The sequence below is a fragment of the Bombus terrestris genome, chromosome 16 (genome assembly GCF_910591885.1).
Source record: "Bombus terrestris chromosome 16, iyBomTerr1.2, whole genome shotgun sequence".
In the NCBI taxonomy this organism is placed as follows: domain Eukaryota; kingdom Metazoa; phylum Arthropoda; class Insecta; order Hymenoptera; family Apidae; genus Bombus; species Bombus terrestris.
Genome location: NC_063284.1, coordinates 2,094,757 through 2,120,568, shown reverse-complemented (window position 1 = coordinate 2,120,568; position 25,812 = coordinate 2,094,757). Strand labels below are relative to the sequence as shown.

The window sequence follows — 25,812 nt, the reverse complement described above, 5'->3', positions numbered from 1 at the left end:
CACTATTTATCGTTTGTTGATTTATTAATTATTACTTTATTTATTTATTTCTATTTTTTTATTACGTTTCTTTATTATTATTTATTTGCTTATTAATTGTACATTATTTGTTACATTTATCATTCGCTTATTTGTTACTATTTATCTACTATATATCGTTTGTTAATTTATTAATTATTATATTATTTACTTATTTCTATTTTTTTATTACGTTTCTTTATTATTATTTATTTGCTTATTAACATTGTACATTATTTGTTACATTTATTATTCGCTTATCTGTTACTATTTATCTACCATTTATCGTTTGTTGATTTATTAATTATTATATTATTTACTTATTTCTATTTTTTTATTACGTTTCTTTATTATTATTATTTATTTATTTGCTTATCATCATTGTACATTATTTGTTACATTTATCATTCGCTTATTTGTTACTATTTATCTACCATTTATCGTTTGTTGATTTATTAATTATTATATTATTTACTTATTTCTATTTTTTTATTACGTTTCTTTATTATTATTATTTATTTATTTGCTTATCATCGTTGTACATTATTTGTTACATTTATCATTCGCTTATTTGTTACTATATATCTACCATTTATCATTTGTTGATTTATTAATTATTACTTTATTTATTTATTTCTATTTTTTTATTACGTTTCTTTATTATTATTATTATTTATTTGCTTATTAACATTGTACATTATTTGTTACATTTATCATTCGCTTATCTGTTACTATTTATCTACCATTTATCGTTTGTTGATTTATTAATTATTATATTATTTACTTATTTCTATTTTTTATCGCGTTTCTTTATTATTATTATTTATTTGCTTATTAACATTGTACATTATTTGTTACATTTATTATTCGCTTATCTGTTACTATTTATCTACTATATATCGTTTGTTGATTTATTAATTATTATATTATTTACTTATTTCTATTTTTTTATTACGTTTCTTTATTATTATTATTATTTATTTGCTTATTAACATTGTACATTATTTGTTACATTTATCATTCGCTTATCTGTTACTATTTATCTACTATATATCGTTTGTTAATTTATTAATTATTATATTATTTACTTATTTCTATTTTTTTATTACGTTTCTTTATTATTATTTATTTATTTGCTTATCATCATTGTACATTATTTGTTACATTTATCATTCGCTTATTTGTTACTATTTATCTAAACACTATTTATCGTTTCTGAATTCGAAGGACCGTAGAAAATTGCTATTACGTTTCGTAAAATTATTATTCGTAAATAACACGCGCGGTAACGCGACACCTGTACTTTTCCAATAGATCTAAGTGTTTTCGAATTATGTACACAGTTGAATCGTTTGTATTATCTTAGATCGAAATAGAAAGAAGATACGAGCAGGAAATTAAAGGCTATTTAAGTTGGTTTACATTGTCGATAAGTAAAGTTGAAAATCTTGTTGATCGTATCACGTCAGTTTCCGCATCATTAATTATCTCCTACCTTCTCTTGTGCTCCCTCCGTGATAATCGTTAAAATTCTTTTTCCCCTTCTTCTTTTTTCTTTTTTTTTTTCTATTTGGAACTGCACCAGCAATTTCTGCCTCATTATACGGAATAATTAATACAGACGTTCCTTCGTGCGATAAACAGGACGTTAAAATATCTATTGGAATCCTAGGGATTTTTTTGCCGATGACAATACTCGTTACTTAGTTACCCACTGCAAATAGATTCCACTCATTAAATCAGTGGAGCCATTAATTGGATTTGATTGCTTCATAGGATATTAATCTTTCAATGTATGACTGTTTTTCAGACGAGAGAACGTTTCCCATCGATTCTTTCAAATATTTTCTTTGCCCGAGAAATATCTTTATCAAAGATATGTCTTTCACTTTCCAGATGTATATGGGTTGCCAACTAAGTGGTTGCGGATTTTGTCACTAGGTGATATTGACAAATTTGTAATCACTTAATTGCCAACCCAATGGCATAGCATTATGTATTTTTTCAAACTGAGAATTTTCACTTCCACGTGTGATTTTGAATTTTTTAATGTTCATGCAGAGCAAGAATACCATCGTATTACACATATTATAAATATTCCTTATTTATTATTTCCTCACAAAAAAAAAAAATGAGAAATTTACATGGCCTTCTTCAATGTTGGACGAATATATGATTCGTGGCAATACCATAATAATCGAATCAATATCTTCGTTAAATCTATACTTCTCTAAAATTCAAGCATCGATATAATGTTTTATATTTGTCGAAGATACGCTGCAAAGAAAATAAGAGGGATTTGCGTTATGGAAACTCGTGGAAATAGCCATTGAAGCATCTATACGATAAATGTTCAAAGGTACTGAAACGAGAAAGGAAAAAATAGAAATAGACTTTTAATGTTGCGAAATCGTTTGCTCTGATATATCTTTCAATTGGAAAGTCAAATACGGATTCTAATTGGAAACTCAAACATTGCGTTTAATAATTGGATTGGAAAGTCGAGCTGCGCACTACTACCTTCTACAAACAATAGGACACGTATTATACTTCTTGCATCTTCTACGAGCTTTTAGTCGTAGTTGTGTATTTGTGAACGAAGATTTCGACTATTCACAGGTAAACTCTATTATTTGTCGAAGCATCGACGATGCCTCGCGAAGAGAAATTTTCATACAAAATTTTGTATAAAATCGTCGCTTATATTTATGACTATCGTTCGTATGAATTTCAATACCGATGAATTTACTAATTTTTTTAATGGAATTATACACGGCGATTCGTATAAATCGAATAGATCAAATTTATATTGTAATTGCAATTAGAAATATCTTGCAAATTAACCATTTCCCAATCACTGTATCTTTTTATATAAAATGTTAAAGGAATTTGATCAATATATTATAAAAACAATTACATTTAAATTAACGATGTGAAATTAACGTACCGTGCGAAATGTCCGATTTTGTCGCAACAGTTTTCGAAATTATCTTTTTTCAATCGATAAATCCTTTTATCTTTGTAGATGTGTATAAGCGTGAAAAAAATTAGAATCATATCTCAAGGAAAAGACGTATTCTGGCTTTGACATACGAAAGAGAAAATTCTCAGCTTTAAAACGTCAGAAAAATTGCAAACATCCTGTATAATAGTATGTACATTGTAGTCAAGTACATTGACCGATAAAGCAAGTTTAAAATTCATGTTTATGTATAATACTTATTATACTGCATTAATAGTACCTTGTCGTAGTGGACATCTTTTAAAATATTGATAACACTTACCTATATTACCTACCTAATTTAATTGTTTCTGTCAAATATAATTCTGTTTTCTAAAATTTTGGTATCTTTTATACTACTTATCCTCAGAGCCTCATTTATACCTTTTCAGAGGACCTAAACACAACATCATTATGAGTCATAATTAAGTTTTAAAATAAGACCACCTAACCTTAAAATGTTCTTTTATCCTTCACTGTATCTGTTGATTCAGAACCACAAATAGTCACCAAATAACCATCGTGAATATATCAAATCTAAAAAGACATCATAAACCTCACAAAATTTCCGAAAAATATCCCTATATCGAGTCACCAAGGAGCAAAAAAGTCCCAAGAACGTGCGCTGCAGTTTCTCTGCGAAGAATTCTTACCCTATCAACCTGTTAGCCGGGTTCAGAACCACAAATATGTGATCTAGTAACCATTGTGAAAGTTCACGATCTAAAAAGAATTCCAGTCCTACAAAATCGTCAAAAGGTATTTCAATATCGGATCACCAAGTAGCAAGAAAGGCCGAAGAAGGTGCGCTGTAGTTTCTCTGCGAGAGATTCTTACTATTGCAGGCTGTTAGCCGAGTGTAGCGGGAAAGTGTGCTGAGGAATCCCAGGGAACCGTGAAAATGGGGAAAGTCTAAGAGGTCTGGCCACTTTCTTCGTCTTTAAGGCGGCCGTGCATTCTTTTCCAGTAGTCGAAAGTAAAACTGGCCGGGCCTGTGGGTGTCAGTAGGTCGGATGAAAGTGTTACATAATCGTTACATCAGGCTAGTCTATCGTGCGAATGTATACGCACGTGTTATCTTCGAATCAGGATCACACAGATGGCATTATCTCGTTATATCCAAGAAACGAGAATAGCAGACAGAGAAAGAGAGTAGCAGAGGAAAAAGATAGAGTACGGTGAAGAAGAGTCGTGAAAGTAATCACGCACTTATGTACATACTTGGGAAGCTCGTTGATACGCTTCTTAGGAAAAGAGGCTGTTACTAGGCCGGAGGAAAATAAAAAAAGATAGCTAATTGAATTGTTCTAGAAAGACATCTAATTCATTTTTTTCTTTTTTTTTTTTTGCGAAACTATACATCTTTTGGAGCCAATAATTTCTCTATGAGCAAGTTCTTCTTAGAACTAATTTTCATTCTCTATGAAGATGGCAGATTGTTTAGAAGATTAGTTTGGGAAACATATGAACTTGTGACACATCAATTTCATAAAATTGGAAAAGTATTCTTAAAACTATTCAATTTTCAACCCAAGTACCTTGATGCCTTTTTTTATAGGGAATAAAAAGACGTAGCCAGTAGTGTGTAACAAAATGTATAGTACCATTTGAAGCCATTAAGGTCCCTATAAAACCTTTGAAACTCCTACACGGCTCTGGCAGATGTACAGTGGCTCGCGAAGGTATTCGTACAATTTGCTACAAAAAACTTGTATGCGTATAATTGTGCATTTTAGATGAAATATTTTGAAATTTCATTAGCGTTATAACGAAACTCGATTGCCATTATTACATTCAGTTTGAACCCAATCTAAAAATATATACGCACAAATATTACCCCATTTGATAGTTTTGCAGTTCCAGTTCTCGTAAACAAAGTGTGTTGTAAAAAAGAAAAATTCCTCGGTTTCTCCCCCTAACCCTTCGAATGTTATCGACAAGTGTGTGTACCTTTCAGTGGATATACGTTGCTATATTTCGCTATACCGTATCGAGCATTTTGCGTAATACGTAAATGGAAGACATTGTAATCCTGTTAAGAGAAGGCAAAAAAAAAGAGAAAAAAAAAAATATATATATATATATACTTATGAGCAGTACTATAAACGTGCTGAATTATCTAGGAACACTTAGTGGGTATTCAGCGACTAACTGACATTGAATATCTTTGGTAAATCTACTGTTAAAGTAGCATGATCTCTTAAGGATTTAACGATGCTCTGGAAAAGGGAATCGGTGCGGTAAACCAGTGTCGAACAGATAAAAACGGCGTCCCTGAGCGTCATCATCATTATCGTCCGCTCAACTTTGCGTCGACGTAAGACAGAAGGCCGAGCTTTCACCTTAGTCCCCGTTTCTAGTTTCCCCTTCCGACGTGTTGGACGTCAAGGTCGTTTCGAGGATGTTAGTCGACCTCTGCGTCATTCCGGATGGAATATGCATGCCTGCCCGCTACCAGCCAACGGATAGCGTATATACTCGGCTCCGGTAAATATTTAATAATCTGCCAGCACGCTCCAAGAGACGCGCAGAGTTCTTTGTACTTACGTAGGTAACTCTTTAGCCGTGAGAAAAAAGAAGTATCGCGTATCTGTCGTGCTGGATGAATCAGACGATGAAGTACGTTGTGTGCGATAATCGAGAACGTTTTGTAAGGTTAGTGAATAATCTTCTAGATATTTATTCATAGGCGTATCTACATATTTTGTATGGTATCACGAGACACGCGTTATGATGGGACAGGATGGTATTCTACGCACAAAAATACGTCAAAAATCTAGAGCAATGTTTTTTCGTTTGACGTCTCGTTTCCGCGAAAATCAAGTTGGAAAATTTGTCGGGTATGTACGCGTTTGGTTAACTTTGAATTGGATAGGATAATTTAATGGGAGGTTATTCTACGTACAAAAATGAGCAGGAAATGTGGAATAAAGATTTTTCGTTCGAAGCTTCGTTTTCGAAAAAATCGAGTTTGAAAGTTTGTCGGATATGTGTGCGCTTAAGTAATTCCGAATAGTAATTGAATAGGGACAATACGATAAACGGTTATTCCACGTGTAAAAATAAGTCGAATAGAGTTTTTTCATTTGAAATTTCCATTTCGAAAAAACTCACTTTTTCATTCTCAATTACGTTAGACTCCAAGATCCTAAATTATCTTTCTGAATACAAAACTTTTTTAATTTATTTTACTTTTATATGGAACCTCTCTCGCCAGTTTACTTCATCCTCGAGCGCTGAATTAGTTCAAGATTCGATAATTTGCTCGTGGCCACGGGTATAGGGATTCACAGACGAAGGAACTTTGAAGGATTCCCTAAGGACCCTATCAAGCTTTCTCTGCTACTTCGTTGTTTCTTTAAGTACTGATTAGCGAAGATACTCCACTTGATTTCTTTTCTAGGTGTTCTGATGTATTCATAATCCATGGCTACTTGATAGTTAACGCGCCCCAAGGTGGTCGTATTAGGAAACGAAATATAACAACATAGTAATTAATGATGTGAGAGCCACAGAGACCATGCGGTTGATTTTATCAAAGTTCCCTTCCTTCCTACTCGTTTCTTTGAATATTAATCAACTTGGGCGCAGTTGCACACCGCAGCGTATTTCCTTTGGGGATTTATTTTATTCAAAAAGCTCTCAAATTCAATTTTCATTTTTACCCAGTCTTTACATTTTTCTTATTTTTACACCGAGATAAAATTTTTGGGTAAAGTTTACTTCCATTTCGAAGAGTTAAAAATTTTGAAGCATTGAATTTTACACTTTTTAGTAACAGCTGACATTTCGATTTTTAAGAGATATCAGTTTCGAATTTAGAAAATTCGCAAACGAGCGTTAATTTTGTTTCAAAAATTATTTTGAACAAGGATCTATTCGCAGTAAAAATAATAATTATTATAGGCCAATTCCAATTTGAATTTGGGGTTAGATTTTACTTAAATTATGCTTATTTTGAATATCTGATGTAAATAAATACATTCGCAGTGAAAATAGTACAAGTATTAAATCAGTATCGTGGTCGTAAGTTAGGTTGGGTTTGACATTAGAGTATTAGAGTTTCGGGTTAGGTTAAGTTTCGATCAAACTTGGGTTAAATTCGGTGAATCTTCGGCTAGGTTAGGTTAAATTCTTCCTTCGCTATAATATTGCCCTAATGCTGCTCGAGAAGATAATTTCTTCGAAAAAAAAAATTATGTTCAAATTAAAATTGAAATAAGCTACAATCAAACTTAAATTTTTTCAAATTCAAAGCTGGTATTTTTGAATTCATATAGTCGAATATCATAAAAAGAAACGTAAAAATATGTCAAAAATTTGTAAAACTAAATTTAATAATGAACTAATAATTCGTTAGAATCGTAGGTACGGTTGAGTATCTATCTTTATATACACGAAAGAAGCGTCTTTAGATCAAATCTTCTACGGTGAAAGACGTGCGATATTAAATTAGCAATTTTTTTTATCGATAATTACTGGACAAGTCGTAGCAAGACTAGAAAAATGTCTCATATAGGTTATACAGTTATATTTGACTTCAATTAAGAGTAAATAGTTCAGTTTACATTGAATTTAGATTCGATTCGAATTAGATCTAAACTTAATTTAGATTAAGCTTAAATTCGACGTAAATTAAGTCTAAATTTACTATGGTTTTGATTTAAATTTAGTTTGATTAAATTTGATTCAAACTAAATTTAAGTTAAATTTAAATTTGAATTAGATTCATCTTATATATCCAAAGTTAGGTTAGGTTTAACGAAGAAGATATTACGCCTGATTAAGATCTAATTTTCGACACTGTCACTTATCGAACACTTATGTATAACCCATTTTATCTAATTTCAATTATACGTTAAACATTTCCTTGCAAAATCAAAAATTCATTTTTATAGTATAATATATGATTATGTAAGTGACCTGCGTCATATATTTTTCGTTTCGAGATATTTAGAGTTTTGCGTTTGATGCATGAACTGAATTCTGTTTAACGAAACAACAACCAACTCAATTAAACGCTTCAATTTCCACTACATAGCAAAAATGATTTCAGGTTACTGGTGTAATGAAAATAGATGCAACGCAAAATAACTGATAAACTCATTATTTTTAGATTCTCGACTTAGGTCACTTTCATAATCACCGGCGCATGCATATTAAATACAGTATAGTACACTATACCATACTATATTAAGCATAGTAAGTAAGTACTAGAAACTAAAACAGTCTCCACTAAAAGTTAATTTTATATCCAATTCGTGTCAATATTCATATTTTAAAACAATATTTTTCCATCTTTTTACCTTTCCAATCATCTGTTTCGATAAAACCAATGAATAACTGAACGCACTATAATAGTCTACTCTCCTTTCAAAAGCTAAAATTACTTCCAATAAGTTAAGTTTACATTCAGTTTGTACTAAATATAAGATTCAACTTCGAAGTAATTTATTTTCAGACTTTCTTCAATTCTATCTTTCCATATATCTCAGTTAAGAAACCGGAATCTCTATATAGAGATTAAGATTAAAGATTATTTTTCTGACACTTTCCAATAAAATCGGTCAGGTTCTCTCGTTTTAGGGGAGCTATGAAAAGTAGACTGGAAACGATCTACTTTTACGGCAATTGGTCGACGCTAACCCCAATTTCACGTATCACGGACAACGATGGTGTCAAATTACAAACACCGTATGGCACACACGTGTCGTAGCCCCGGTTAACCACTGTGCTTCAATATTTTAACTCTTTTTGACCGAAAAACAATCTCCCTATGAGGACGCCATTTTACGTAAAACATGCTCTGCGTACACAGCCGTATATTTACTGGTTCTTGCATATACTTTATTTGCTTTTGGCGCTGGCCAACGAACAGTTGCTGGCAACCTGGACTTGGTGAGTAATCCGACTCCCTAAAGAAGGTAAAGTATTTCACTAAATTCCCCGGTAATATTTTTACTAGGAAATGTTTGACAAAGGAAAATTTAAACTCTGATAAAATGAAATTTTATGCAAGTATGGTTAACACTTGCATTGGGACGTTAAATTTTGAAATTAGAAAATTAGAAACTTAAAAGGTTTAACGTTAGAAATACTGTAAAGCTAAAAACATAAAATTAGAGAAATGACTAGCTTTAGAATTTTAAATTAGAAAAATTGCCACCTGAAATTTGAGAAACTGAACTAAAGTTTTGGATTTAAAAATTCCAAGTTAAAAGATTTTAGTTTAAGAGCTTACAAATTGAAATATTTAGAATTAAAAGCTTGTAAATTTTACTATTTAAGATTAATAGATCCCAAATGAAACAATGTTTAATCGAAAAAATTTGAATTACAGAATTCCAAATCTAAAAATTTTCGATCAAAGGATGTCAGATCCGAAGATTAAAAATTAAAGAATCCCAAATTAAAACTTTCAAAGCAATGCAATTAAAATTGTTAAGAATCCTACAAATTTTAAGGACTACAGATATCGGAAGTTCAAGTATCGACCTAACCTCTAACGAGTAGAATATATGTACAGCGCAACCTTGTTCCCCTGAATTACGTAAATCAATTTTTTAGAATGTATTTGCGAGAAAAGCGTCTGTTAAAGCAAAATTATTTCGTTCCATTGGTGTTTGGTAAAAGGAGCCGACGATAATCTTATCCCGCTTGCATTTCTGGTTACTGTATCAGGAATCTGCGATTCTCCTGTTAGGAATTTGCCTGCATTGAGGAAACAAACGAAGATAAGCCAGAAATGCAGAAATTTATGCGGCAACTCGGTAATCCACTCGATAGGGTCAGTTCGTTTCTATAAGAGAGAAAGACACGGATAATGTGCACAGCCGCGAATATCAATAACTGAGCAGCATTTAGTATTGCGTATACCATATTGATTGTGAGTCATTTTAGCTGGCTAGGGAAAAAACCAAGGAGAGTCAATGGACAAAACGCGGCTAACAGAACTTCAACGAACCGGTTAAAATAATTCTCGTTCTAAACATTTCCATTCCACTACTTATTATTTATTATTCGTAGTCCTCACGCTCTGCGAGTTACGGATGACTTCCGGTTACTTCTTACAATAATCACTTAGTCTTATTTCCTTTCCATTATAGATGCAAATTCCAAGGAACCGTTGTTGAAAGATGTTTTTCTGAAACTTCCCTTTCTTGACCCTGAAACTTGCTTCCCGATTTGTTTAACTTTCTGTGTCAATATTTCAGCTAAATTAAATTACAAATATTGCCATTCCATTATAAATGTAAACTCCACGCGATGACCAATAAATGATCATTTTTTGCGAAGTGAATTCCTTTCTCTGTAATTTATTTACCCTGCAAGGTTTTATTTTATGTGTCGATAATCAATATTTATCCATGCTATTTTTGACAAAGAAAGATACCAAACGTATCGTTGGATTTCTTCTCATAGTTGCAATATTAGGAAATAGAACTCGATGCTTAGTGAAAAATGATATTAAAAAAATTGCAAACGAAAATACGCCAATACAACAATGGCCCTTAATGGATTAAAATACGAGAAAATAAAATTACATGGTCTTTGAATGTTAAATAGATACAATTCACTAGAATGTTATTTACAATAAACAAATTAAATAAGTTCTATTTGCAGTCGACGGAAAACAAATTAATTGAACTGGAAGTACCAAGGAAGAAGTACATCAGTAAAAAAGCGTATTTTTATTTGACGACGCATCGAAAAAATGGAATTATAATCGTCGTCAGAAATAATGCATACAGTGCGTGGATGAATCAACGGACGAGTGCGCTCTCTATCGATTATAATACTCCCATTTCCCCCCGAACTTATTCAACAAAGCGAGCCAGACGGCACGCAAGCTTCGCATTTGAGTATTTTCTACACAGTTCATTCACTAATGCTTCTCACGGGGTCGACTTATGCGCGTTGCCTGTCGAGGACAATTACCTTCCTTAAATCACGAACATTCTCAGCGTATTTCGAGTAAAAGTTGCTATAATTCCGGTTATTAAACTTCCCGGCCTACCAGAAAAATGAAACAACGCGAATAAACCGGAGGACAAAGGGACACTGTAAAAACATGATGTAACCTAACCTGCGTTATACACCGTTCTCGATGCAACGAAAAAGTATAGTGACTTTTCGTCGGTAATTTATCGTCAGGATCCTCTTGCACAAGATTTTATCAATTATTAATATCAGTAATTTAACACTTTGTAAATTAACATCAGTAATTTTATAATTTTACGTTAAATTAGATAATCAGTTGATTTATAATTTGTACGATTTGTTTGTAAAATTTTGTTACTATTGAATTTGTTACTATTATAGAAGATAGTGGTAATTTGTAACTCGTGTATTGTACAATTTCATTAATAATTGTTTAAGTGTACAATAATTGCTCGCTGTTAACAGTTTGATTGTATAAGAAGGTCCTAAGCGGTACAATGACGTTTGGTTATTAAATAAGAGATAATTATTCTATTTAGGTATACCACATATAGGTATTTCTCCCTAGATCACATCTTGTGGTTTTTTAAAAATCACTAAAGTCAATATTGCGCAAGTTGTTTTGTAGACTCGAATTTAGGAATTGTTTGCAGTTGAAGTTACAGAGTTACATGTTTAAAATTAGCAAGTTTTACTTTCGGTTTCATGGGTTGCGGTAATAATGCTTTAAATCAATATAGTTAGCAAGTTACTAGTCCATTTGCGTTTAAAACAATTTTTAATTGGCGATAGAAAAATATTATCGAACTTATTTGGATTTTGTAAACTTCAATATTACTATTATAATATTATTAATATTAACATTAAAATTGAATTGTTGTAATAATACAGAGACGGTTCCATTTCGTATTGTTCTTAGTTATTTTCCTTTCACTTGATGAAAAGGGGGGCTAGCACAGAGTGATAGTTACTAAAATTATAAAATTCTTATACAATCATATAGATTATAAAATTATAAATCCGCATATTGTAAAATTACATAAAATGACATGATCTTATAATGAACTGAAAATAGGCAACTTGATATTAGATTTTACCCTATAGAACTTTACTTCATTACATCATTGTAATTTAAAAAAAATTGCGCTTCGCATTATTTTTTACTAATAATAAATAATTAAAGTGAATTTATTCTACTAATTTTGCATATTTAGCATATAATAAAAAACTTTGTTACTACTACCATATATATATAATGTTCAAAGTTAGGATAATCTAGGGATCGATTCTTAAATCTGAAAATCGAGTTTATTGTAACAATACTTAAATAAAATACAGAGGTAAACAACAATTAATAATAATTAATAACAATAAATAATAATGAATAACAAAGCTTTGTCTACCTAAAAATCGAGAATCGATTTCCCACGTCCTAAACTACCACTCTTCCTCTGTCAATCTTCAATACTCTAAATAAAATTTCCTTCTTGTGACCGTGTCTATTTCTAATGCTCGAAATCCTTTTTCTCTAACCGTCCGTCTATGTAATGACTGTTTGGCAAATTGGTTATCCGTAACGACAAAAAATGTCACATTGTCCATTAACAGAGAAAGTCCTTTTGTTTATCCGCGTTTGAACTTTTAGGAAGTTTACATATATATAAAAGGATTTTGAATCTGAAATAAATACAAATCACTAGGAAGAGAATTTTTTAATAAACCTTTCAATTACTTAATGTCATAAATGTGATATTTAACTTAGTCCCTTATCTACACTATATGCAAGTATATACCCAATTCTTGTCACGTACGGTATTACGTCCGCAGATTTCGCATGCATAAGATGCTATTCTTATTTAACTTTGCGCAACGATAAAAAAAAGAATGATAGTCTAAATATTTATTAGAGGCCCGAAATAGCGTCATCGACGATAACCTCACTATAAAACCTTAACCTCAGTAACTGTATGTTTAAACAACATGTATATAAAACAAACCGGTTTCAATTCATTTTAATTGTAGAACGCCATAATGTAAGCAGGATATTAAATTCCCTATGTTTTTAAATTGTACATATAAATTCCATATTTTTATTTTAGTTATTTTTAAAACACAGTAGCTCTTTATTGTTCATATTTAATATTATTTTAGCATCGATAGACTTGAAGTATGCTTGACAATTTTTCGATTTTCCCGAAAAAACCAAGCAAATACATGAAAAAAATTGTATTTTTTTTTCTATATTTTTCATTCATTTATTTATGTAGAACCGTCCTATTACCGATTGTACCATGTTACTAGAACAGCCCATATATTTTGTCAGTATGGTAGGATTGCGTATAGGGTTAAACGGAATCCATCAAAAACTTTTCATTTCCATTTCTATTTACTGTCTGGCACGATTGCACGGAATTTCATAGTACATTTTCCGTCATATCGTTTCTCCTGCACCGCATTGCGAGTCCCGATTCACCGGCAGTTTTCGTTTTTACCGTTTGGACTGTGGCCAAAAAGTGGAGACACGCAATTAAATTTCGGACGAATAATCCCTGGCAAGAAAATTCGGGGGAACCGAATAAGGAGACGAGAAGAGGGATAACCTATCACTTTATGATTTTACTTCGCTACTTCTTCCATTTTTTTATCATGCGTGCATATCTTCGTCAGAAAAATTACGTTACTAAGGAAAATTGAAATTTAACCTCAATCTCAATTCTCGCGTGTTAAATTAAAGTTGATCCCACGCTATCGATACTTATCGATTTACGAGCCCGATATACGTATGAATTTATTAAGGTTATCTAATCTGTGAAATATAGTTTTTCCCTCCTTCTTTAGAAATAATAAATTCAATAAAGATAATATTATATCGATTTATGGGCTGATATGTAAATTTGTTAAGTTTGCCCTCTTTTCTCTCTTTTTTTAAACTTAGTTTACATTACATCAGATTATTATAATGTTTATAACACTAAAGTTATTGTGCGTATTATAAAATTTGATGTATATTGTAAATTTTCTAGATAATTAACAATATCAACTTATTGAATTAAAATTTTGTAGATATTTTTGAACGAAATTAGCTGGAATTTGCAAACCGTTATTAGAATCGATTTTACGCGTGTCAAATCTTCCGATGAATCGCATGGTGACCGTTATACCTTGAAAATCGAACATACATACGAGTGAAGTATGAGTTTAACGACCCAGTATTCGCTTCTCTCGTTCAAAAAATGTAACAACTTCTCAAATCCTATTTTTTTTAAAAAGGTAAAAATATTTCAAACCCCTTTTATTGACGTATTTGAGGTTATAAAAAAATCTGCAACGCCAGATATTAGAATATTTAAAGCATAATAAATTAATATTTATCTGTTTGAAACAATAGAAAATCTATAACGTTAAGAATCCGGATTTTTATTAACAGAATTGCGAATGTAAATTTCCTAATCCTAAATACAAATTTTTACAAAAAGTGTTAATTACTCGTCATAATATTCATTATAATAAATTCCTATTCGACATACGGAACAATACAATTTACTATTAATGCCAGAATGTAATAATTAATTATTATTATTATCAGATAATTATCAATGATTTTCATAAAAATTGTCAATAATCGGAAGTAATGGAAAGAAAGTTTCTGGCATCAAAAGTAGTTAACGGCAATCAGAAACTATTTTCGCAGTTCATAATGATTATCGGTAACCAGCAAAATTTTCATCTTCTATATTGTATAATGATTATCTATAACCAAAATGATATAAATTCAGATATGAATTCTTATAATATAACTATGTAAACTACGGATGATTATACAAATTTCAAATTTTATAAATACAACTACAAAACTACAATATGACTTGAGGAGAGATTATGCTCATAAATGCATAAAAATTCACAGTCTAACTATACATCTTAAATTTTTGCTATAACGATTATAGTTTTGATTCATATTTGCTGAGCTACTAAATATGGGGCCAACCCCTACACCAACAAGTATTAGATACATTTTGACCCATCCTAATTTACCCGGTACAAACAGCGCCACGACCAATCCTCATCAAAACACTGGGTGCCTTGCTCCGAAAAAAGTGGTCAAACCAGTTGCACCGCTAAAATTCCATCTGAATTCAGATCCAAAGTGAAGCGAAGGAACTCACCGTAGGTCTCTTCAGCGTGACATCTCCGTGGCTGAGTGCTTGGTAAAAATGTCGCGCACGATTTTTCGACCCTGTCGCCGACGCAGCGGAGCCTAGCACAGTGGAGTGCCACCAAGAATTATCCCAATCACGTCCAGTCACAAAAAGCGGGGAACAACGTGCATACTGATGATGCACGGTGCTCGCGTTCCACGTCTCTTTCACCGGCGGACGATCAGTGCCCGCTAGCCGAAACTCGCGTGGATTCACGTTTATTCCACGCACGACGATCACGAGGTCTACGCAATTCGAGAATATACCCCACGACGTTGCAGAGTGCGTATGTTCGGGCTGCTCCGTAAGGGAGAAATACGCCAGCATATAGAGACGAACAGATACGACGCGTGTGAAGACGCAACCAAGACCTTAACGATGCGAGGACTCCGAAAAATCCGAGTCTAAGAGCGTGACATCGGATCAAAAGAGAAAGGGAGACGAGAGAAACATGCGATTCAGAAGCGTTACACCCTCACAGCGACCGCACTGCTCGAGCAACAGCATCCGACTGCCTTGCTGGGCCCATCAACACCATGGCCAACCCCCAGGCAGCTGTGGCGACGTCTGGCGTACTTCCGTGAATTTCACTGATAGTCGACAAACTCCTCATCTTCCTCCAGTTTCTTGACGAAATTACAGTCTTCCGATTTGGTTGATATTTTGACAATAAATTCTTTGGAGATAAAAGAAGTGTTTAAGAGAAGGATCCTCGAAGATCTAAATATTGAGATAACTTCTCAGTTTTCCAAACTGAAACCAAATTTTCTCTTGTTTCATCGTAAATCAATTTTTCCTTATATATATGATTTCGCATATCATTTTTCATTTGGGATTTATTATATTTCTCTAAAGCTATTTCTTTAAATCTATTTCTCTAAACTGGAATGTTGTTTGATGATCGATTTTTTAGCAAGAAAAACATTGTTTTTGTTTAAAGGAAATCTATTTTCAAAGTTTTGCTTAAATCGGAGCAGAAACTTTTCCGAAAGAACAACCATTTACTTTATATACGATTTGTTGTGCACGGTGAAACTTTGTTTATATGAATTTTTCGAGATACATATAATTCGCTTATTTTCCTCGCTATGATTTTTCAGATATGTTGATTCAACCTGTAAGAGATAATTCAATTAGGCTCAATCAATCATTCAATCAACTTAATACGTGTAAAATTTCATTCGAACAAATGAAGTTTATATAAACGGAGTTCCACTGTAATTGGAAATTTCTTTAGAGATTTAGTTACAGATGTTTGTTGATGAAGTTAAGTGGATTATGTATAGTTAGCGCTGAGTAAAATTAGGACTGAACTTCATTTTGAGGAATTCGAAATTTGTGACCTTTTTTACTACATATGATAAATTTTGACGAGTGGAGTCAAAGAATACTAGTTTTAAAACACAGATACCGTTATTTTAATAGTTATTAATATCATAAGTTTACGCAAGTTGGATGCCATATTGATTTTGATCGGTAAGGTCATCATCGTAATACCGACTTCTCCCGCACAGTAGATTTTTATTTTATCCACTATCAGTATAAAATCTCATTCATTTATCTGAATTATTTTTTAAAGTAATTTACAAGTTGACGTTAATAGCAAATTAACTGTGTGTAATCACCTATCATAAAGTGCATATCACGTTTATCTTTATTCCGTCTGCACTCTCACGACTCAATTGGAACTTGAAGAAATATCGATTCATTCTAATATTTAAGTATGTACATAATACTATTGTAACAAAGATTTTTTAAACCTACAAGTATTTATTCGTTCTGAAGTTCGAAAACAGCTTGAAGAAATCATAGGTACATATAATATAGACAGACCATTATATATTATGAGATTTGTACATATTTATGGGAAATTGAAAAATATAAAAATACACAGAAAGTTCATAATATGCAAAGATATATAAAATGCCCAGAGTATAATACTTTTTACAATATTTAATGGATAAAACAATCTCCTACCTAAATTCCATTTTTTTTAATTATATTCATAAAAATAATTATTTGCATAAAAATTCACAGTTATGAAGTAAAACTTGAGTATTGAATTTCATTCGGATTTAAGAATACACAAGTTCACGAAGTTTTCGAATACTTGTAGATGTCTGTTATGGATATAATTACATATGTGTGTTATAGGAAAGTTTAAAATTTCATTAAAACTATTATAAAATTCAGCTATCATGATTATATTAGTAAAATTTGAAATCAATCTGAAAATATACAGAGAAAATACAAGATATTCATAAAAGTGTTCAGTAATAAATTTCAGTATTTATTAGGACTATATTTATTTTACTATGTGCGTAAGGTGGCTGCTCCTACTGCTATATATTAATGTTTTACTAATTGAATAATGCAGTAGATAATCTTGTAATTTCTATATACACTCTCAGACTGGCTTCAAATTTGTACAATATAATCACAATAGTTTTATCTCATTAGTGTTAATGGTTTCAAATTTCAAATATTTTATATAGCGTTTTACGTTAAATAACATAATATTTTATATTTTTATGTAATACGTACAATATGGACATAAAAGCATTGTGTAGTAAATGTTCAAATATTTTCATAAGCCAGTGTAAATACATATTTATATATTGAACTCGACGCTATCGCTATCTGCCTCTACTAGATCCTACATACACGTGAACCCGTGGATCATGTGGTTACCTTATGTTAGCCGCAATACGGGCCTTTTTGCGTCAGTGGACCACGATGAACGTTACACGATGGTCGTGTGCTTCCCGTCGCTACTTTAAGATGTTAAGAAAAACGTGAGGTCTTTCGACAGTCACATAACTCACAGCTGGAAGTGTCCAAATGCAACGAACTGTTTGATCCCGAGGTGAGATCTCGCTGTTGTTAGAACCATTTTGGCCATGCAGCAAATCATTAACATGTCTGGCGTTTTATTTCGGTGCTGATATTTGTTTGAAATTTATTCTACATCAGCTGTTTATATCACAACATGGTTCGACGGAGTAATCATTCTCTGCCATGGAATAGTAATAAAAATATTACCACGGATTTGGAACTTCTGTTAACGATATACGACTTCATAACAAATTACCCGAATCATTCACGCGACGTTAATTGGCCTTTTAATGCGATTTAATGATCTTTAATCATGTAGGTGAAATTTCTATTTAACGTAATTCTCGTATATATATTAGCTCCACTTTGTTTTGCTTCTTATTGTTGCTATTAATTTTAAGATAAGATATAGTTTGTGAAAATATTTAAACAGTTGTAGAAGTCTCTTATGAATATTTTATTTATGTTATAGAAGCCATTTTAAAATTTCATTAACACTGTAATGAGACTCAACTATCATAATTGTACTGGAAATAAAAGATAAAAGTATAACTTATACATATACATTTATGCTTAGAATTTAAGTGTGTATGACATGTAGAATACTAGTCTTTATAACTATAAAGTTTGTTTATATCTTATCAGCTTGTGATATCATTAATGAGCAGAAGTCATAATCAACAAACGTTCAATGTTCCATTCGTACTACAGTGCTACAAAGATATTTGTCATATTCCATAGGACCAAGGATGTCAAAACGACTGAGCTTCTATGGTCTAATAGGCCTGGCGTCCCTTTGCATCTTCTTCTTAGCATTTAATCAACGCTACAGCAGCTACCTTGAGCATCGACTGCAGCCGGTGATATCGGTCAGTAAAAAATCGGAGGTGGGGATTGCTCTAAATTGAGTCACGCCAAACACGCTCTTTCTGACGGTAAAGTCTAACTTTTGCACCTAACTTTTTCCCACTCGTACACTAACAATGAACTGCCAAACCATTGCAAACAGTTACCAGCTCTCTTTCTCCCTGTTTCCACTATTTCCTTCCCTCTTTTTTTGGCTCAAGCAGTATTAGATAAGATAGACACTGAAAATATTCTGCTTAATAAATCACTGGGGTAATTTGATATTAATCTTGTACAAAAAATTAACAAAAACACTGTAAATATTTTAATATTCTACAGTCATTATATATTAATGCACAATTTCTTTTATATCAGAGTAATAAAAGTTTGGAATGATTACTTATGAAAAAATGGCTACAAGGAAAATACGAGCATATATATGAGTAATGAAGCTTTCTATTCTTTTATGATTTTTTATGTCTTGCATGTTTCGCACAAATTGACATCCTTCTTTGCACTTTTAATTTTCTTTTTACAATGTACATGGAACTCTTCACGCTACTAGCATATTTTGGATACTAATGCACTACCTATATAATGAAAGAGGGAGAAAGATATTGTCCTAGTTACATCAGCAGCATTATCGTGTTCACAATATACTATGCACTTTCAGTATGCTAAACTATCCATATTTTCTTCAATATAGGATGTGGAAATAAGGCCACGCATCACCAAAATTCAAGATCCAGTAACGGTAAGCAGAATGCATGTAGATTTACATAAACTGTCAGTTTTGTTCAGTAGAATATGTATTACAAGCTGATTTCCTTTGTATAAAATAAAAGGACATTGAAAGAAAAGTGTCAGAAATGATGAATAGAATTTAAAGTAATTATTATTTTTTTCTTTTCTTTCTTTTATGTTTGATATGTTCAGGTAAGTGAATATTTATCTTGAGATTAATCCTTTCAGTCACAATAAGAGATTAACAGTTAACACATTTAATATGGTAATGGAGACAGAAATTACAAAAAAATACCCTATTATTTTTGTTTGCATTGTGTGGATGTAAAGTGTATAAATGGAAAAAAACTTTAATTATAAATTATGTGTGCTTTATAGGCATATTTTAGAGGGTCCATTGAAAATGTTACACTTTCTGAAATACAAGAAGTTGTTGATCAACAAAGAAAAGCAATTGAAAAAGAGATGGAAGGATACAAATATCCCAATGGAAAATATGGAGTTAATGTTAGGTACATTGATTTTCATTTCTAGAGTTAATATACAAAACTTTCCCTGTGATTATATAATAATTTTTGCAGTAAGCTAGAAGACTTAGTATTAGAAAAAGGAGGGAGACCCATGAGAAGTGTGATTTTAACAAGCTGGAGAAGCGGTAGTACATTTTTTGGAGATGTAATCAACGCACATCCGGCCAATTTTTACCACTATGAACCTCTTCTTGATTTTGGAATTGTACAAATTAGGGGGCCACCACTTGCTGACGAAGCTCTTAGCAACCTGGAAGCATTATTAAGATGTGACTTTAGTAATCTTGGTAGGATTTAAGTTAATACATAATAGAGATAAGTATTTTATCAGTATAATTATCTAAAAAAATATTCTTAGATCGATACTTGGATTATGGTAAAACGCATCCTTGGGTCTTCAATCATAATACTCACCTATGGAAACAGTGTCAGATTCACAAAAAAATTTGTTGGGATCCACGATTCGTTTCGAAATTTTGTAAATTATTCCCCTTCCAATCGATGAAAATTGTCCGTTTAAGATTGCGCGCTGCAGAGAAACTCCTAGAGCAAGAAAAGTAAGAACGCAGCTCAATTTCTTTTCAAGTAATAGTGTAAATGCGACAAACCTCAAAACAATAACTTGTTCAGTTTAGGAATACGTTTAGTTCTATTGATTCGCGATCCAAGAGGAATTTTACAATCGAGAAAGCATCGAGAATGGTGCCCGACCGAACCAGATTGTTCTAACCCTGCATTAGTATGTGCAGACATGGTTTCAGACTTCAGTGCAGCTGTTCGACTAATAAAAAAATATCCACGTACCTTTAGGTATACTTCTCTTTCGCAATGAATATTATCTACGTTAATTAACTACATTCACAATGACAGATACTCTACAAATATTTCAAAATAACATTCTTTTTATTTAACAGGGTGGTGCGTTACGAAGATTTATCTGTAGACCCCTACAGACACGTGAAGGAACTGTACAATTTCTACGGCTTGGACTTTCACGTGAACGTAAAGAAGTTTTTAGATACTCATACAAAGAACGACGTGGGTGGTGTCTCGAGCACGTTTCGAAATTCGAAAGTGGCACCCTTTCATTGGCGAACAGATCTTGACTTCGAGGAAGTTGACGAGATACAAAGAGTGTGTGCGGCTGCAATGCGGTTGTGGGGATACGTTATGGCGTCGAACTCCAGCCATCAAAAGGATTTCGATCCTCTCACCGACTACCAACTACAATTATGACATGTGGCATAGTGTACGATAAATGTCTAGTATCTGTACGTAACTATTACTGTGTAGAGTGGTTATAATTCTTAGCTTATTTGCACAGATTACTGAAATTATCACAAGTGCCCTCATTCATCTTGAAAAGGTGGTGCTGATGGCTTGTCTAGACAAGCACTTTACTGATCTGTTTTAGATTAGTAAAAACAAAAAAAAAGAACAATGAAAAAATAGCAAATTATTGGACCTCATAAGACCAATGGTGAAACTTGTTCCTTAAAAAATTTAAGAGATGCATAAGTGCTCTTCATAAAGAACAGTCTCAATCTAGAATCTTAGACCAGTGTATTAGGTGCGAGGATTAGAGGTTCCTAAAACCCTGGTACACAACAAGGAAATATCCATATCAACGCAAATATTAAACGAACCTAAATAATAATCTTTTTTAGAATTCAAACTTTAAACGTCGCGATCTTGGTATATTAATGTAACCGTAACACATTAGGATTTTCCACTGAGATATTTATTAAAGAAAGAAAAAAATATCAAAATATCAAACATTTGCATAAAATCTTACTTTTCATTGGGTCTTCAATAAAAGTCTTATTTTATTACATTATTTTACTGCGTAATTTTAATTCTTTTGAGAATGCATATATGCATATGTAATTATTTTTACTTGCAATACCGGTTATGTAAATGGGCCAAATTTTAATACTCTTGATTCGCAATTGTTATTGTTTCTGTCTTACACTCTGATATTGTTATTGTTTCTTAAAAGTGTGTAAGATCGAAATTTCGAAATTCGTAAAATAAATCTGTAAATAATCAGTACTAGTTAAATATTGGTGTGTCCATTGTTTTATTATGCCTGAAATATTTTTCTTTGAGAATAGTTTCCACGTAACCGGCCTTGAAGCCAAAAATAGATGGTAGTGTTTTTGCATTAATTAATTACCTATAATTTCGTAAAAAATTGTGAAATCACAAACAAACTCTTATTCGAATCGCTATTAATTATTTTTACTATCTTATTAATTGTATATTTTTTACTCAATGTACTATATAGCTATTAACATGAATTTTTAATAAATGTGTACATTATACTATTCTAATATCTTTAAATCTTTGAATATGTAAATTCTGCAATAATTTGTTTGCAAAGCAAGCAATTTACAAAAGCAATTGCCCATTAGCGTTAGTTAAGTACAAGTGCTCAACATAAAATATGATTACTTTGTAATTATAGGCGCACTTAAACTCACTTTTAAATTAACAAATACTTATGTAAATTCCCTCGAATTATATATCGGATCATTCAATATTTCTTCAGTTTTAATCATTTTATTTTCTACCATAATTATCTTACTAGCATTTAATTGAATTTAGAGCAGCATTGGCTTTTTGTGAATTTGTGTTTAACAATAAAATTCATCTAGTCTGAACTATCTTTGTTTTACTTTACAATATTATTCACATATGACATATATCATACATCTTTTATTAATTAAACAGAAAATATTATTCAGCCTACCCAATCTTATTTCAATATGTTTTATATAACACGTACAAATATTACACGTACACGTACGTAAGTGTACAAATATTTTTACAAGGTAATGTACATATACATACAGCTATCTCCACTGTGATAGTCGCCAATAATAATATAGTGATATCAGCCTTGTGGTCAGTGTGACAGCTCATGTACCAACAACATTATGTTATTCCAGTGTAATAGACAACCTTGTCTTTTAATGGCCTGTATTCCATAATAGAGAGTTAATCACTATCCTTGGCACACATACTATCTAAGAGTATCAATTTACACATTTATTGATATGAAGGAAAACTAGTAATAAACTATGGTGAAAGTAAGTAGTGGAAAATACATCTATTCTTCTATCTTTCTTACTCTATTGTATAAATTGTAGAGAAATATATGCATATAAGAACAAGTCTTTAGTTAGAAAATCATATATATTCATAAAAGGTATATATACATGTGACTTAATTAGTTTAAGAACAAACTCGTATGGGTATTCAATTCCTGTCTTCCAAGTTTGTCTGAAACAAAAATTAATAACACATTAGGTTTTATATCATTAAATAATTTAAAATATATATATAGTTTAAATTCAGTGGAAAAGCTAATTATCACTAAAGCTCATAGCGTATATTAAAAGCATCACTATAGTAACTGAACTTGAATTTTTTCTATTGAGTTATTTAACATACTGTACCTTTTTATTATTTGTCTTCTGGTATTAAACTTTGTAATTAATATATGTGCAAAACACCTATGAACAAAAAATAAGTTTTTTTAAAATCAACATATTTACATTAAAATTGCATAAATTAAAGTTGCAATTCAGTGAGGGCAAGATGTTTTCATTTTATAATAAATCATATTAGCGTATATTATTAGATCATCATCTTAATTCCTAATAAAATTATGTTCTTTTTATACAGTTACTCACCTGTTTGAAAAAGTAATGATACACATCGTGCTCAAGTAAATTATAGAATCTGGTAAAAAACAGATGTTATTACTTTTTAAATTAAAAAAATATATTTTACAACTTAATTGCAATAATAAATTGTAATCAGCAAAAAAAGTAACATCAAATATACTCAGACATATGCTTGTCAAATATCATCATAAACTATTGTAATTTGGAAATATTTATTAATAAAAAAATTATTTACCTTCCTATCTTTAAAAAAAAAGTTCCATGGTTTAATTATTATTTTCATAAATACATTTTTCCTGCAAAGTAATAATTCGAATTAATCATAATTAAAATACATTACTAGCAAAACTTCATAATATTAAATTCATATATCAGTGAAAGAATATCACCATGTTTGCATGTAAGACAGGGATAACTTTTAAATTACTCATCATAGAAAATTTTTGTAATACTTTTATGCTTATATTGTAAAATAAACTGCTTTTAAATTACCTTTCTATTATCTTTCTTTTCTCTTTCAAAGTTTAAATTTTTTTCCTATTTCATGTTATATATCTTCTTTATCCCATAGTTATTTATATACTATACATATTATATTTTCATAGGTGTGGTACATATTCAACCATTTTCATTGTTTGCATCTGAAATAAGTGAACAGATATTGTTATATATTTCTTATTAAAGATTATGAGTAAAAATCATATTCAATATAACAAATATTCAGGTTTATAATATCTACATTATATTTCTGCTTGACCGGGGCGGTCTATATGAATCATCATATTTCATTCAAATAAATCATAAAAAAAAGATTTAATTTAAAATTATATTTTACTCTGTTTAAGAAAAACTTACCAAGATTATTAATGGAATTTATTACAATGTATTGCAACTCTATTTCTTGCATTTTTTCCCCTAGAAAGAAAAACAAACTCAACTTACATACTGCTCAATTAAATAAATTGAATACATATTTTTATAAATCTCTTCAGAAAACTGAATCGCTCATATAATACTCAGACTGGGGCAGTATCATGACATCATATGAAATACTAATTTTTAATGAAATTCGCGTTTGAAAAATTAATCTGAGATGATCTAACGTGAGAATAAAAATATGAAATTCAGAAAATTACTGAAAAATAACTAGAGAAGAATGAAGTGAAAATTGAAAATTACAGCAGTCACCAAGCTAATGCAATAAAATTAAAAAGATATTCTATTTTTGCAATAAATATTTTGTTAAACTTGTTTTAAAGAAATGATACTCACCAGAAAACTTGCAAACAAGCCGAAACTAAAGTTGATCAGCAAGAGGACATCCAAAGCACGTTTCTGACTAATTTTAACGTTTTAAATTAACTCTAGAAGAAAAAATAAATCGAATTCCAAATGATTCATTAAATTAAATCAGGAAAATCAATCAAATACAGGTTAATATATTCAGAGTCGTATTTCTAGGCTGTAATCAAGAAATACTCATACGAACGAGACTATTTACGTGTCATCACATAAAATATAAAATCAAAATTCAGAGGAAGCAATAGCAAATTAAAGAAAATATAATGGTAAATGATATGCTGAAATATCTGTTGCTTGAAAAATATCGTATTTTTATGATATTTCGTAATGATGCACGTGATGACTGTAGATTATACAAAATATGAAATACTCTTACCTTACCACTTTCGACGAAATCTAAAATGAAGGAGCAGCGTCCCTTCAACAGAGTTTAAATAGAATTATGGTCTAGGTTCACTTATTTTGAAGAGTGACCTATCGATGTACCAAAAATGCCCTCTAATGGAATTATAGTAAACTATTACAGATATTTTTCGAATCTTATATACACATACAAAATAGATGGGAAATTTTTGAATTAATAAAAAATATGTTTAATATCGTCTTTTTTTATAACTAGATTTTCGATTTATGTGATTGACTAACAATTCTCAGATTTTGTATATTTATTTAACTCGAGGAAATCGAATAAAATACAATAGTTT

At 31.1% G+C, this 25,812-nt stretch overlaps 2 protein-coding genes and 2 long non-coding RNA genes across 8 annotated transcripts in view; 1 reads left to right on the top strand and 3 right to left on the bottom strand.

Annotated features, from left to right (window-relative positions):
* The window catches only part of LOC100644946 (beta-1,4-glucuronyltransferase 1), a 63,512-nt gene extending 47,830 nt beyond the window's left edge, over positions 1-15,682 (bottom strand). Inside the window, exon 1 of the mRNA XM_012317544.3 lies at positions 15,127-15,682. The gene's annotated coding sequence lies outside the window, so the exon portion shown is untranslated. The remainder of the gene's footprint in view (positions 1-15,126) is intronic.
* A 2,060-nt stretch (positions 15,683-17,742) lies between these two features.
* On the top strand, positions 17,743-22,175 carry LOC100645143 (carbohydrate sulfotransferase 4). Of its 4 annotated transcripts, XM_048413303.1 has the most exons (9): positions 17,754-18,025; positions 18,736-18,863; positions 19,547-19,594; positions 19,963-20,096; positions 20,166-20,401; positions 20,473-20,671; positions 20,745-20,924; positions 21,029-21,363; positions 21,439-22,175. In XM_048413303.1, the coding sequence occupies exons 2-8, from the start codon at positions 18,744-18,746 to the stop codon at positions 21,348-21,350; spliced, it is 1,239 nt and encodes a 412-aa protein (XP_048269260.1). In that variant the 5' UTR covers positions 17,754-18,025; positions 18,736-18,743; the 3' UTR covers positions 21,351-21,363; positions 21,439-22,175. The 4 variants fall into 4 exon arrangements, with proteins under 4 accessions (XP_048269262.1, XP_048269260.1, XP_012172937.1 ...); XM_012317547.3 differs by having other exon boundaries at positions 21,029-22,175; XM_048413304.1 differs by lacking the exon at positions 17,754-18,025 and adding an exon at positions 18,169-18,309 and having other exon boundaries at positions 21,029-22,175.
* On the bottom strand, positions 17,875-18,739 carry LOC125386551. The gene is made up of 2 exons (XR_007226810.1): positions 18,251-18,739; positions 17,875-18,172 (listed from the first exon to the last, which is right to left on the bottom strand). It is a non-coding gene; the product is annotated as an uncharacterized LOC125386551 (long non-coding RNA).
* A 1,118-nt stretch (positions 22,176-23,293) lies between the features above and the next one.
* On the bottom strand, positions 23,294-25,638 carry LOC105666608. Of its 2 annotated transcripts, XR_002308505.2 has the most exons (8): positions 25,485-25,624; positions 25,079-25,170; positions 24,662-24,721; positions 24,299-24,447; positions 24,042-24,102; positions 23,813-23,861; positions 23,576-23,632; positions 23,294-23,399 (listed from the first exon to the last, which is right to left on the bottom strand). It is a non-coding gene; the product is annotated as an uncharacterized LOC105666608 (long non-coding RNA). The 2 variants fall into 2 exon arrangements; XR_007226805.1 differs by having other exon boundaries at positions 23,813-24,102; positions 25,485-25,638.
* Positions 25,639-25,812: the final 174 nt, after the last annotated feature.

Coding starts and splice junctions, on each gene's coding strand:
- LOC100645143 (XM_048413303.1), top strand. CDS start 18,744: ATGTCAAAACGACTGAGCTTCTATGGTCTAATAGGCCTGGCGTCCCTT. Junction 19,595..19,962: donor AAATTCAAGATCCAGTAACG/GTAAGCAGAATG, acceptor TGTGCTTTATAG/GCATATTTTAGAGGGTCCAT. Junction 20,925..21,028: donor AAATATCCACGTACCTTTAG/GTATACTTCTCT, acceptor TTTATTTAACAG/GGTGGTGCGTTACGAAGATT.